This window comes from Nicotiana tomentosiformis, chromosome 9, assembly GCF_000390325.3.
Source record: "Nicotiana tomentosiformis chromosome 9, ASM39032v3, whole genome shotgun sequence".
NCBI classification, from domain to species: Eukaryota; Viridiplantae; Streptophyta; class Magnoliopsida; order Solanales; family Solanaceae; genus Nicotiana; species Nicotiana tomentosiformis.
The window spans coordinates 52,922,907-52,938,949 of NC_090820.1; the positions used below are offsets into that span (position 1 = coordinate 52,922,907).

At 38.8% G+C, this 16,043-nt stretch overlaps 1 protein-coding gene across 1 annotated transcript; it reads left to right on the top strand.

Moving 5' to 3' along the window:
- The first annotated feature begins 10,376 nt into the window (after positions 1-10,376).
- LOC138898781 (uncharacterized) lies at positions 10,377-11,092 on the top strand. Its single transcript, XM_070184878.1, has 2 exons — positions 10,377-10,873; positions 10,987-11,092. Exons 1-2 carry the CDS (start codon positions 10,377-10,379, stop codon positions 11,090-11,092), a joined length of 603 nt encoding a protein of 200 aa, XP_070040979.1.
- The last annotated feature ends 4,951 nt before the right edge of the window (positions 11,093-16,043 follow it).

Genomic DNA, 16,043 nt, shown 5'->3' on the forward strand with positions numbered 1-16,043 from the left:
CCTCATGCGGCGTGCCTTGGTCCTCTATGTACTTATTTTCTGGACTTTTGACGTACTTTTGACGTACTTTTGACCTAAGGAGGCTAAGGAGGAGTGGGAAGAACACGAGCACAAGGATTTCATCATTCCTTCCTCACTCAAGACCCTAGTTTGGTTTGCATTTATGTTTTCATATATCTTTATTATATTTGGGATGAATTAGTCCATGTTTATGGAGTAGTTACTTTTAGAGTTTGATGGATCTGGTGTATTGATGATTGTTTGTGGATTATAACTCTAGTTTTATATATTGAAGTGTTTTTGGATGATTTAATTGTTGTATTTATATTCACTTGTTCATGTAATCGAGAGAGGCATAACTTGTGATATTTTTGCATTATAGTGTTGGTTGAGTTCATTAATTCTTCTTAGTAATCGAAAGAGGCTAGTTGAATAATTGATTAAACCTAGTTAGGAGAAAAATCGAAAGAGGTTTTCCTAAAGACCAATCCATTACGCATTTTTTCATATCTTCACTTGCATAAATTGGTTCATCTTATGAGGTTAAGACTTAATCGAGAGAGGAGTTTTTACTAAACGTTTGAACTAATAATTGAGTGAATTCGAGAGACTCACTTAAACATTAGAAGTGAATTATCTAGAGTTAGATCCCAAACAATTATCTTGTACCTATCATATCAACCCCTATTTTTCTCCCACTAATAACCGTCTTTGCTTATTCCTTGTTTCGATAGTCATTGGTCAATAACTTTAGATTCCTAGTTAATTTTAGTTATTCATTATAAATCTCATTTGTTGATTCTCCTAGATATAAATTAAGCTAGAAACTATGAAACTATTGTTTAACTCCAATCCCTATGGATACGATATTATACTATACTATATTTGACTAGCGAGTATAATTTAAGTGTGTATTTCGAGCTCGTCAAGCATCCGTGAAAAGCTGATTCAATTAGACGACAAATTCTTACGTGGTCCAAGGAAATCAAAGGTCCTCTTTTATGAATTAAATCTCTTAATACCAGAATAACTTATATAGTCATGATTCAATTCAAGTCCATTTTGATTGATTTTTTATTTTTCTAATATGATTTTAATAATGGAGAAGAAGGAAGACTTTGACGATTCATAATAGAAGGGGGTATCTAAAATATCTATGTCCTGGGATATAAAATATGAAGAATGAAAGATGAAGAAGAGTATACTTTATAGTGAGATAGTTGTTCTCCTAATCGACTGCTTATTGTGATAATGAACATTCCACTTAAAAACTAAAAAATGACTCTCCAGGTGGTTACCTTTTTTTTTTTTTGTCATATTCATATTTATATCCTCTATAACAATTGTTAGGCTGAACCTTCATGGAAAAGAAAAAATCTCTTTATCGGATTGGAAGTGATGACTTAAGTCTCTTTCTTCTTCATATAAGGTGTTAAAAGAGCGTGAATCTTTAGTTTTATTAAGTTCAAATTGGTTAAATTTAAAGGCCCCATTTGATTCAATTCATGAATTAACCCACTATGAGTCTACTATATTTTAGTTTAATAATAATTATATATAATTAGATAATAATAATAATTATAATGTCTATTATTCGTGTCTCTGTTACAACCCAGCGAAACTAAATGGTTCGAATCTAAATTGATTTTAGGCTATACACCTACTTTTTCTTGAACTGTAGTTCAATCGGTTAGAGCACTGCCTGTCAAGGCGAAAGCTACAAGTTCGAGCCCTATTAGTCTCGATGGATTCAATAAATATATCAATTAATCTCTCCATTTTCTGTGAAGGGGGGGGATATGGAGCATAATTTCATTCCTAGCGGGGTATCTCTTTTTTTTCTTTCTTTTTTCATTCCTATGGAATTTTTTCATTACGTCAACGAGTGTCGATTGATGGGAAATAGACATATGTGGATTAGTATAATTAATTATATATTAACATAATCAGAATTCCAAGAGAGGCTAGGTATGATTTTTTCAACCTGATCCATGTGTGTAATGGAACAGATTACCTTATTTATTTTTATAGGGAGGATATACACAAATAATTTTTTTTTTGTATGATACAAAATAAATTACACTCAATTACATTACCCTTAGAGAATACTATTCCAGATTCCACTTTTTTCTTTTATGGCGGAGATTTTGTGTAACCTCAAGTTCTCCAATTTTGAATTTGAAAAAAGAAAGATATATCACATTCGAATTTTACACTGAGCTTTTGATATATGCATTTTAGTACTAATACAAAGAAGGAGGATATTCAAAGAAAATCAAACAAGGATTCCCACCATTTAAGTCAATGTAAGAGAATGCAAATTTTTTGATTTTTCTAGTTAGAATGGATTGGTCGTACCTTTCCAATCAATAATTTCTTATGACTGACTTGCTATTCACTAGGTTCTTGGGTCATAATTATTATATATGAGAGATGGACAAGTGGTTTAAGGCATAGCGTTATAATTGCTATGTAGGCTTTTGTTTACCGAAGGTTCGAATCCCTCTCTTTCCGCACTTTCACCTAATTCATTAATGTGAATGACCGAAATGTATCAAATAACAATGAAAAAAATAATTCTAACCGTTAGACAATCTTTTGATATATATTCCATATTCCTAATTGCTATTTTTCATAAAATATTGGAAAGAGTGGACAATGAACTAAAATATCCCTGCCGACGTATTTGACATCCCACAGCTTCAGAAGGATCGCTTAGCCCCCTTCACCTTCAATGCAAGAGTGCTTGATCATTAAGTTATTACGCTCTCTATCAAGGGTGGCTGCTTCTAAGAAAACCTCTTAGTTGCCTCTGCACTCCTACCTCCTTTACCACTGAGCGGTCAATTAGAGGTCTCAGCTGGTGATCCAGACTCTTTCCCTCTTAACAATGAAGTTTATCCCCCACCGTCTCACTAGACCTTGCCTCCCTATTTTTAAGGTCATATCTAGGATTTAGAGTTTTCTCGATTTGGTACCGCTCTTGCGACCCGCACCAAAATCGTGCTTTACCCATATATGTCTAGTCAACGGTTGCACCTCTATGCATTTAGAGAAGAACCAGCTAGCTCTAGGTGCGAGTGGCATTTCACCTCTAACCACAACTCACCTGCTGATTCTTCAACATCAGTTGGTCGGGCCACTACTTAGTTTAACCAAAGCTTCATCTTGGTCATTGATAGATCACCTAGGTTCGGGTCCATAAGCAATGACTATTGCCCTATCAAGACTCGCTTTTTCTACGGCTCTGATGGGTTCCCTTAACCAAGTCACTGCCTATGAGTCGCCAGCTCATTCTTCAATATGCACGCAGTTAGAGCCTAAGCTAAAGATACTCTCACCTAGTGGACTTTAACCATCTAGGGTGTAGTATTCAGGCTACTTTGCTTAGTTGCACGACACTTTTATTTCTCTCCCACAACCCCATTTTCATAGTTTAGGCAACTCCCATTTTTCTAGTCGCTACTACGAAAATCACTTTTGCTTTTTTTTTTCCTCCGGCTAGTAAGAGCTTTCGATTTTCTTAACTAAACCTGCTCCTTCTGAGAACGGTTTTACCCCACTCATCAATCTTATTCTGTTTTCGATCCTACTTCAGATTCTCTATCAGTTGTGGAAACAAGACCCTATTCCTATCAGTTGAGCAGCCCAAGCTCCTTAAGAGCGTATTGTGCCCTCTCATGTGAAAGAAAGAGGTTGATGCACCCAAATATCCGAAGTAGAGATTTTTTTGTCCCACCTTTCCTTACTCGCTTTCTTAGTTTAGATAGCATATTCAGAATCATGTCAAAATACACCAATACCTGGGCCTAAGTTCTCTTTCTTCAAGAAAGAGTAGCTTTAAACAACCCGGTTCCAAACACATCAAAGAAGTAAGCGACCCCCTTTCCTTTGCGTACCCATCTATTAAGGCATTATTCCTTCTTTCGTATGTGTTATAGCTCATAATTCTAAGCCCCAATTCCTTGGTGAAAAGAGTTGCCACCTTTAAATCATCAAAAAAAAAGAAAAGAAGGAACCGCTCAAAAGTGACCACACAACAATGGCTCATAACTGGAAAATATAACAACAATGTCTCATAGCTGCAAAGGAATGCTCCCAACTGAAAATTTATCTCGAACAACCTCTAACAGAAAGCCATTTTCCCTTTCACAAAAAGTAAACTTGGACGTCTTTCCTACGAGAAGATTTGGATTGCATGGACCTAAGAAATGTGCCGACAAGGGCTGCCTTTCACTGCTGGAAACTTTAATTTAGATTAGTAGGATTCTATCTAATCTTTCCTAATTTAGAAATTGCACGCAATCAACATAGTTTCCACTCATTTCTTCTCCACCGCCACTTTTCTAGTCACTTTAGATTTTGTAATTTTCTATTCTCTTATGAGAAATGATTTTATTCGTTTCATCGCCGTAGCTTAATGTATCTAGGGGGCTGGGGAATTTCCCACATGATCCCTTTTAAAGGAGAACCAAAAGAACAATAATGAACTCAAAGCTAATGAAGGAGATCCGCAATTTGAACAACATACACGGGATCTTTGCTAACCATTTCTATTTCGACTTCTTTGAAAGGTGAAAGAGTAATAATCTAGACCGACTTGTTCTTAAATTAAAAGCATGAAGAGCAAGTAAGTAGGATTTTCTCCGCAAGAACAATCTTGATTTTCTTTATACTTTATAATATAAGGCCCTTTAACGATCGTAAATGGCCTGAAATGTAATGACCTATGAGAGAAGGGTTTTTGGAAAAGAAAGTGTACAAATCCGGCAAACAAAGCAAAAAAATGGCTCTTACATAAATGCAATAGAATTGAAATGATGTCACTAGAACAGACCATACAAATAACATATTACTAGCACCTAAAGGTAGTATTTAAAGATACGATAACGCTATGTGCACACAAGCTAACTTCAGGTATGCAGTTAGTTCTCAAGAGATTCCTTCGGATCTTAGGTGCGACCTTAGGGAGCTTGTTTTGGAAGTTACCCTTTTATAGTTATGTGTCTTGGTTTTCGAGTACTAGTTTAAGCGAGGACAGGACAAGACTCACATCGGTTGGGGGATCCTTCCCTAGGGAAAACCTAATAAGACTCATTCTAATACTTGAGTTTGAGTTCCTACTTCGAAGTAAGCCTATGGGTTGTTTCGAAGCTTAGTAACTAAAGTGTACTTGCATTTTAAAGTGGGTACATAGATTGGGCTACTAAGTGGAACCAGACCATTCAACTTGCCATTTGCACTTTCCTAGGTTGTGATTGTAGGAAGCTCTATTAGCGAATGCAATTTCCCGCCCGATAAAACTGATCATTCCATGTTGCTTGGCTTGGAATCACACTAGCCTATCATGCCCTTTCTTCTATATGGACCCATATTCCTATATTCTTCCAATGTTTACTGTATTATTGGAATTCCTATTTATTGAACCATATCAAAGAAGCTACTTTCTTTCTAGCTTTTGTATCCAGGTATAAAGGCATAGACAGTCTAAGAGAGTGCTGAGAAATAACATATGCCTATCACTTTTGGAAGGTTTGGAACCCTCGATTCATTCGACTCATGGAGAAAAATAGAACAAGATGGGGGCTTGTCTCCTCGTTTCCTTTTACCTATGCCATGATGCTCATGGGCATCTCATCTCTAATAGAATTTTCGTATCTTTCTTCTTCAAATTACGAATAGAGATTTGGGGAGAGTAATAGGACATGGTGGTGGATGATATAAAGAAAAGTAAGGTTCATACCGTGCTTTCGAACGATTCTTCCTACAAAAGGTAGATCTTTTTCTTTCCATCCAAAATATAACAATATAATGGGACTTAGATGTGACCAAGGTGATTGCAAGCCTAGGATTAGCAGGTTATTGGCAGGGAGAGCTGGGAAAAGAATGAAACCTTCAAGAGACCATGGTTAACAAGCCAGATAAGGAAGAACTGTCTTCCCCAGCAATACTGATCCTCCCTAGTTCAATCAAAATCGAAAACTGCAGAGACGTTCTAACCGGCCTAGCCTAACCAACTCTTACAAGCAGGAAAGAAATACATGTGGTGGAGACTCAAGTCAAGGCGATGGATAACTATCACTATAGATAGATGCTTTCCCTGGACAGTGTTCAATTGTACCTAATATGCCAACAAGGGCTTACGAAGGATCTTGCATGTTTTATAGGGTCCTTCTTATGTCTTTCCATAAGACGAAGTATGAGTAGAGCTGCTCTTCCACTTAATCTTACTTCTTATGTCTGTCAATGTCACGACCCAAGTTCTCCCTCCATGAACCGTCGTGATGGCACCTAGTCTCTACGACTAGGTAAGCCTAACACTTTGTAGAAATGAAACAAAAACATGAACATTAACTACTAACAATAACAAATATCTAATAAAAAACTGAATGCCACTCGGCATATACAATTATCACCTCTCAAAAAGTACGAAAAATATTCCCCAAACTCGGAAACCCGCAAGTCACAAGCTACTAAGAAGTCTTAACTCTTCTATACATCATTTCTAAAAAAAAAGAAGGAAAAATGAACATAGGGGGGATAGAGGGGGCTTACAAGGATCTGCGGGCGCGAGCAGATGTACCTTGAAGTCTCCAATAAGAAGCAACGACTGCAACTAGTGATGAGGCTGGTAAGATGAACATGGATCTGCACACAAAAAATATGTGGAGGAAAGGGCGTGAGTACACCACAACGGTACCCAGTAAGTGCCAAGCCTAACCTCGGTCGAGTAGTGACGAGATCAGGTCAGGGCCCTACTGGTATAAATATAATGAAATAAGACAGAATAAAATACCGCAGTAAAAATAAATACGGAAATCTAACAGGAATAGAATCAATGAAAGACAACAGCTCATAACACATTGATAACAACAGGGGATCTCCAAAGATACTGTCACGTAGTCCCAAACGTAAATGGGCAGGGGGGATCTACCGTAATACCGTTTCGTAGTCCCAAAGTAAATATGCAAGACAGGGGGATCTACCGGAATACCGTTCTGTAGTCCCAAATTAAATATGCTGAACAGGGGGATCTACCGGAATACCGTTCCGTAGTCCCAAAGTAAATATGAAGAACAGGGGGATCTACCGGAATACTATTCCGTAGTCCCAAAGTAAATATGCAGCGCAAACAATAGAAATACAACTACATCACGAAATCTTACTATTTAAACTAAGTACCAGTCAAGGAGGAAGCAGAAAATTCACTAAGCATGCTGCACAGAGTTTCACATAAACAATTAAGACACGTAGACATGTTGTTCTAGACTAAACAGGATAAATTCATATGCTAGTTAAAGGAAGACAGACATTTTACTTAATGAAAACGGAGTTTTGCAACAATAGCCCATGTATGTATTCGGCACCTCACGTACACCGCGCTCACATATCAAACAATACCAAATCCTAAGTGGAGTTCCCCCACACAAGGTTAGGCAAGCCACTTACCCCGAACCAAGCTTAAATCAATCCGTCACAATGCTCTTTCTACGGATATCCGACTCTAAATGACTCGAATCTAGCCAAAACCAATTACATAACATAAATATAGGTACAAGAAACTAATCTAGCTAACGAAATCAAAGCTAAGGCAAGAAATTAGAAAAAATGCCCAAAAATGTCTCCCCGGGCCCACGTCTCAAAATCGGGTAAAAGTTACCAAATATAAAAACCCATTCACTCACGATATCACTCGTACCAAAATTATCCAAATCCGATGTCTAAACCCCACACAAAACTCAGAAATTCGGTTGGGGAACTTTTCCCCCATTCTCCCAACTTTCTCACTCAAATTTCTTAATTAAATGAAGAAAACAACAATAGATTAATGAAATGTGATAAAAATCAAGTTAGGAATCGTTACCCCAAAGCTCTCTCTGAAACTCCCTCAAAGAATCGCCAATTTTCGAGGTCCCAAGTCCAAAATGGAGAAATGAGTCAAACCCTCGAATGTTTTTCCCTTTTCTGCCCAGCAAATTTGCTCCTGCGACCTATTCGTCGCACCCGCGGCACCGCACCTGCGAAAATTCCATCGCATGTGCGGAAATGACTTAAGGGACCTGGGACCACTTCTGCGAGAAAGTGGTCGCACCTGCGCTCCAGGGTCGCATCTGCACGCATCGCAGATGCGGAATATTACCTCGCACCTGTGATCCCTGAGCTCCTCCTTCCAAACTGCCTCTGCACCTAATCTTCCGCACGTGTGAGTCTGCACCTGCGGGTCCCCAACCGCAGATGCAAAAACACCAACAACCAAAAATCTTCAGCAATTGCATAAGTCCAAATTTCAACCCGTTGAGCATCCGAAACACACCCGAGGCCCCCGGGATCTCGACCAAACATACCAACCAATCCTAAAATACCATACGAACATAGTCAAGCCCTCAAACGACCACAAACAATGCTAAAATCACGAATCATCCTCCGATTCAAACTTAAAGAACTTAGAATTTTCAAAATTCGACAACCGATGACGAAACCTATCAAACCACATATGATTGACCCCAAATTTTGCATACAATCTATATTCAACATCGCGGACGTATTCCAACTTACGGAAACGGATTTCGACCCCGATATCAAAATTTCCACTTACAGTCCAAAATTCCAAAAATTTGACTTTCACCATTTCAAGCCTAAATGAGCTACAGACCTCCAAAACATAATCCGGATGCGCTCCTAAGCCCAAAATCACCCAACAGAGCTAACGGAACCGACAAAACTCTATTCCGGAGTCGTCTTCACACAGCTTCAACTACGGTCAAAATCCTAAGACTTAAGCTCCCGTTTTAGGGACTAAGTATCCCAAAACACTCCGAAATAAAAAACAAGACCTCTCGGCAAGTCACATAAGCAGAAAAAAGATGTGGGGGAAACAGTAAATAAGGGATCGGGGCTATTACTTTCAAAATGATCGGTCAGGTCGTTACATCCTCCCCCTCTTAAAATAATCGTTCATCCTCGAACGAGTATAGAGACATACCAGAAGTGGTGAAAAGATGAGGATAACGGTTGTGCATATCCTTCTCGGTCTCCCAAGTCGCCTCCTCTACCGGCTGTCCCCTCCACTAAACCTTCACTGAAGCAATGTTCTTTGACCTCAGCTTCCGAACCTGCCTATGCAAAATAGCCACTGGCTCCTCAACGTAGGATAGATACTTGTCCAACTCGACTGAGCTAAAATTCAACACATGAGACGGATCGTCGTGATACCTCTGGAGCATCAAAACATGAAATATCGGATGAACTCCTGCTAGGCTAGGAGGTAAGGCAAACTCATAAGCAACCTCCCCAACTCGCCGCAACACCTCAAAGGGGAAATAAACCTTGGGCTTAGCTTGCCCCTCTTTCGGAACCTCATAACACCCTTCATAGGCGAAACCCGAAGCTCCAACCATGAATGCAATATCGTGAACCTTCCGGTCCGCATAGCTCTTCTGTCTGGACTGGGCTGTGTGAAGTCTGTCCTGAATCACGTTCACCTTCTCCAAGGCATCTTGAACCAAGTCTGTACCCAATAATCTGGCCTCGCCCGGCTCAAACCAACCCACTAGGGACCGACACTGCCTACCATACAGATCCTCCTACAGGGCCATCTGAATGCTGGACTAATAAATGTTGTGTAGGCAAACTTTGCAAGTGGCAAGAAGTGATCCCAAGAACCTCCAAACTCCATCACACATGCACGGACCATATCCTCAAGAATTTGAATAGTGCGCTCGGATTGCCCGTCCGTCTGAGGGTGAAAAGTTGTGCTCAACTCCACCCGAGTACCCAACTCCTATTGTACGGCTCTCCAGAACCGCGATGTAAACTGCGTGCCCCGGACAGATATGATAGATACCGGTGCGCCATGAAGTCTGACAATCTCACGAATGTAAATTCGAGCCAGCTGCTCGGAAGAATAGATAGTCATCATAGGAGTAAAATGAGCTGACTTGGTCAGCCTGTCCACAATCACCCAAACCGCATCAAACTTCCGCTGAGTCCGTGGGATTCCAACAACGAAGTCCATAGTGATCCTCTCCCATTTCCACTCTGGAACCTCTATCTTCTGAAGTAACCCACCCGGTCGTTGATGCTCATACTTCACCTGCTGGCAGTTTAGACATCTAGCCACATACTCTACTATGTCCTTCTTCATTCTCCTCCACCAATAATGCTGCCTCAGGTCCTGATACATCTTCGCGGTACACGGATGAATGGACTCACGACTCCTATGAACCTAGAGTTCTGATACCAACTTGTCACAACCCAATTTCTCCCTCCGCGAACCATCGTGACGGCACCTAGTCTCTACGACTAGGTAAGCCTAACACTTTGCGGAAAGTAATAATGTTTTTGATGGGTTCCTTCTTTATCCTCCTCCACCAATAATGTTTTTTAAAAGTAATGATGACAAGAAGAAGAAATCCCCAATGAAAGCTGAGAAAAAGAAGAATGAAGAAAAACCAAGAAGGGAGGAACATGAGGAGATCAAGCATATGCCTACGCTACCTTTCCCTCAAAATCTACATAGAGAAAAGCTGGACAAGCAGTTTGGGAGATTTCTGAATGTGCTGAAACAGGTTCATGTAGACTTACCATTCATTGAATTGCTCTCACAAATACCTTCTTATGCTAAATTCTTGAAAGAGATCCTTACAAAGAAGAGGAAGATAGAAGAGACTTCAGTGGTCAAGCTTATAGAGCATTGCAGTGTGATATTGCAAAACAAACTCTCACAAAAGTGTAGAGATCCAGGGAGTTTTACTATACCTTGCTCTTTAGGAACTATTAATTTTGATAAGTCCTTATATGATTCTGGTGCCTCAATTAATCTAATGTCTCTATTTATTTACAGAAAACTAGAGAAGGAGATTGGAGAGATAAGGTATGCACCAATATCGTTGTAGTTGGCAGACCAAACGACGTTAATACCCGAGGGGATAGTGGAAGAAGTGTTAGTTCGGGTGGACAAGTTTGTATTTCCTATGGATTTTATAGTGGTGAATATGAAGGGAAACAAGGAGATCCCTCTCTTCCTAGGAACACCATTCTTATCAATGGGAAGAGCTATATTAGATATACACGAGAGAAAACTCATGCTTAGAGTGGGTGAGGAGACTGCGACTTTCAAGATGGATAGAGAAAAATGGGTGCAAAAAGGAAAACCAGCTGCGAGTGTTGAATGAAAAGTGAAGGGCTCGAAAGAAAAGGCTGCGGTGAGCTAGAAAGATAAGTGTGGGGTGTGCCCAAAGAAAACTGAGAATAAGTTGTCCGCATGAATGTGTGCATTAGTTCAAAGGCGAGAAATGAAGCCTGACTTTGACTCAGACCCCGAGTAGATATTCAGGGAAGTTTTCTCTACCTTATGCTTTTTAATTATGTGTCATGGGGACATGCCGCAACTTAAAGTGTGGAGTGGGGGATATGTTGTATGTATATATGTATACTAGGTTTCTTTTTGTGAGTGTAGTAGTTGGATAGAAAAAATTGAAAACATTTTTGATTTTTCCCGACGATGGATATCATTGACAAGTTTCTTGAGGGATTAAAGTAGAAAGAAAAAAGAAAAAATATTTTCGTTTGTAGGTGGTATAATAATTTTACCTTGGTTTTTCTTTGTGTCGCGGTTCTTTTCCAAGGGTTTTGTTTGAACCGGGTGTATTTAGTTTTTTTTAGGAGTAGGAAACCTTGTGCTATGATTTAAATTGAAGGCAATATCTCTTAACTTTATTATACCTTGAGAATAGTAAGTGCTTTAGTTGTGACGCTTAGGCTCAGTTTTGACTCTTGTATAAGTACCTTAAATAGTATGATCTTAACTTTGCTTAACTGCTTTGACTAGAGTGTCGTGATAGTCCAATCCTGAGTGAGTTATGTTCCATGTGTGTGTGAGGTCTTGTATTATTTTGTGCATTGCATTTGATGTCTAGAACTTACCCCGTATGTTTGCAAAGCGAAATAGTAGTTTTATTCAGTCCTCGAAATGATATAGGTGTTTCTTTGTTGAGCCAATGATATATTTACCCATTGAATTGTTATATATCTTAGTTAACTCCGTTGGGCCTGTAATCCTATTTCTTTGGCAACCACATTACAAGCATTACCCGTTTGTTTGAATTGACCATCTATTAGAACCTTTTACCTCTCGTGAGCACTTGAATTTGTTATGAACTTTATAAAAGTTGAAGTGTGGTTGGTTTGGCTTTTGAGTGGAACTATCGAAATAAGGAGAAAGGTGCAATGTTTTGAAAAAGTAAGAGCCACTTGACTTAAAAAATAAAGGAAACAAATAAGTGTATGATTGTGAAAAATATTCCATGATAGTGGTAACTTGATGTATTTGTGCTTAAAGAAGTAGGGAGTTAATGCATATTGATGTGAAGGTGGAGTTATAGATTGACATAAGTGTGGAGATTTGAATGATTAATTGTATGTATTAAAGTGCTTAGGGAGGTGTAGTCACTCTTATATCCAAGTGTATCCTACCCATCATGTAGCCTACATTACAACCGATTAAAGTCCTACTTGATCGTTGACTGAATAAAATAAATTAGTAGAGTAGTACACTAAGCCTATGGTACGTCTTTTGTGGCATACGAATGTTAATTCTTAGAGTGAGTGAATTCTTTTTGTCTTAAGTTCCTAATTGTTCTTAAATTTCATTGTGTATGGAACTACTCTCTATTGTTGTGTGGGGGCACTTGATTCATGAAGGAAAGGTAATGTCGTTGACCTCTGCGTTAGAGTAAGTGAGCGGGTTGTGAAAAACATATGGTGCTTTTGAGTCAAATCTTGAGGCAAGGATGTTACAGTATTGTGCTTAATCTGTTTTAAATATTCTTGGTATGATGAGTTATTAGAGTTGTGAAAACTTTCGTGTCTATATGAAGTGTAGTTTGATTGCTCGAGGACGAGCAACAGTTTAAGTGTGGGGTGTTGATGGTAAGCTATAATCTCGTGTTTTAGTCACTTATTGCACTCTAATTCACAACACTTTATTTGTGTTTGAGCTTTAATTGGTAGTGTTTTGCACTTATTGTGTGTTTTATGCCTTGTAGGAGTGATTCCGAGCTATGTAGATGTTATGGAATGAATTCGAGCTATTTGAAGCTTTGAAGTCTAAGTAAAAGCCCAAGGAATTAAGCCGGGATCAGGTTCGGGGGTTGAGGACCAAGTCTGGATGTCAAAAATTAAAGTTTGAGTCGTACTCTGAGAAAACCCCACTGCCGCGGCGCGGCTGCCTATTTCCTGCTGCCTAAGAGATTTTGACTCTCTGGATTTCCCCACTAATGCCCTGCATGGCGCATTGCCCCATGCAGCGCGCATGTGTAATGTTTACAGAGCCAATGTCCTATTTCGGCTAGGAGAAGGTGGTTTCATCTGGGCCCGACTCTACTTGGTATAAATACATGAAAAAAATATTATTTTCTGTACTTTTGACATACTTTGGATCTAAGGAGGCTAAGGAGGAGTTGGAAGAACACAAGCATACGGATTTCATCATTCCTTCCTCACTCAAGACCCGAGTTTGGATTGAATTTATGTTTTCCTATACTTTAATTTTATTTGTGATGAATTGCTCCATATATATGGAGTAGTTCTCTTTAGAGTTTTATGGATTTGGTGTATTGATGATTGTTTGTGAATTATAACTCTACTTTTATGTATTTAAGCATTTTTGGATGATTTATGCATCTAAATTCACTTGTTCATATAATCCAGAGAGGCATAACTTGTGATATCTTTGCATTATGTTGTTGGTTGAGTTCATAGATTCTTCTAAGTAATCGAAAGAGGCTAGTTGAATAATTGATTAAACCTAGTTAGAAGAATAATCGAAAGAGGTTTTTCTAAAGACCAATCCATTACGCATTCTTGCATATCTTCACGTGCTTAATTTGGTTCATCTTGTAAGGTTAAGACTTAATCGAGAGAGGAGTTTTTGACAAATATTTGAACTAATAATTGAGTGAATTCGAGATACTCACTTGAATATTAGAAGTGAATTATCTAGAGTTACATCCCGAACAATTATCTTGCACCTATCCTATCAAAACCCTACCTTCTCCCATTCATAACCTTATTTACTTTTTCCTTATTTCGATTGTTATTAGTTAATAACTTTTGCTTCTTAGTTTATTTTAGTTAGACATCTTATAAATCTCAGATGTTGATCATCTTGGATATCAACCAAACTAGAAACTACGATAATACTGTTTAAATTCAATTCCAGTGAATACGATATTATACTATACTATATTTGATTAGCGAGAAATATTTAAGTGTGTATTTTGCGCTCGTCAGTGTTTCACTCACTGTTTTCTTTCATAGCTGGAGCAAATAAAATGAGACGTCGTGCAAGCCGAAGACTTTGACAGGTGTCGGTAGGCACACCTCTGATAAGGGATTGATCCTGAAAATCAATCCCAATTGAATATATATAATAGAAACCTTTTATCCTCTTAATCTTTAGAGTAAATATTATATATAGGATAATCAGTCCACTGTGGTACCCAAGACATGGCAAGATGAATAGGAATGCTGAAGGGACATAAGGCTTCGATAAGGTAAGGAAAGACCCTGAACATATAGGTCACCAAGTACTATTATTTTTTAGGGAGTCGGAGTCGATCGAAGAGGAAGCAAAATAGGAACTTTCGATCAGGGAGAGCTCAACAAGGCTGAGACCAAGATGATAGATATTTCAAGGAAGATCGAAAGAAGATGAATGAAAATTTATATCTACCTCTAACTACTATGAATCCAATTCCATCTACATAAATATTCCTAGCCACGAGATGAGGGGGTTGTCTCTTACTGTGAACCTCCTTCAACTCCTCTTTCTTTGATCCTTTTCACATCAAGGCTGATAATTGGATAGAATCTCCTTAAATTAAGAAAGGGGGCTTTGGCTCGTAATAAAGCTAGGGTCCTGATCGAGCAATTAGTAGCCCTATCTATCTACTTCTCCAGATATAATATCTTGAGTACCTATGACGGTGACCACATCTGCTGGCATGTGATGTTTGGACATATAATCGAGTCTTTGTGAATGAGCAAAGCCAGGTTCTCTTATTTTACGACGTTAGAGATGATTTATTCCATTATTGACCAGAAAGACACCAAATTCTTCTTTAGGTGCTTCAATTGCGGTATAGCTAGTACCAAAAAACCTTCTGTATAAGGTTCAAAATGGTGAATTGAGGTCGAGTAGACTGATGATCCTATAGGCATTTGGCCAATTATTGAAAGAAAAAGCTTGCATCTGCTTTCCCTATTATATAATCGGTCTTATCTCTTTTCAAACCTAACATGGTAGTTTTCCATTATAGGGATTTTTATCTATAGATTAAGCTATTACCAAGGAGCTAATTCGTTCAGAAATCAGTTGGCTACTACTAGAGAGTAGGCAGGGCGTCCTTGGCTCATCATTATAGCAGATAGGGATTCGACGTTACTATAGCGCTTCGCTAACTCGAAGTGCCTCGCTATGAGAATCTCGCTTCGCTAACGCTCGGCTAAGTCTTGAACCTTCGCGCTGACTGTTCGCTTTCTCAGTAGCAAAAGTGCTTTTCTTTGCCCATTAACCTTAAGTAGAAGGACAAAAAAGAAATTATTGATTTTCTTGCTCTCCCTACCTTATCTGCGCTCATCAACCCAACTTTGCTCTTTGGGGGTGAAATAACGGTTGAAGCGAGTATTTCGAAATGATAGCTTTGAAGATATTTTTCTAAGTATACACGATTACGGGTATCTCAGACTGCATTCCGAAAAAAACAGTCTACTTGTGGGGCACTGGGTACTTATAGCCTCTACGATAAGCAATTGAATGTGGCCAGTGCATGGCAAACGGTTTATCAAGCCATTTTTCGCCTCAACTCCCTAAATAAGAATAGGGGTTTGCAGTTGACTGTGATAGTCCTCTCGATACCTTATTGGAGTTTTGTAACTAGTGGCCGGTTTTCCGTCGCGTCAGCCTTTTCTCAGTGCGTGGAGCCCCAACGAGGAAGGTGTCAGTGCTTTATCATTGGGTAAATAATGCTAATCCCTCTTAT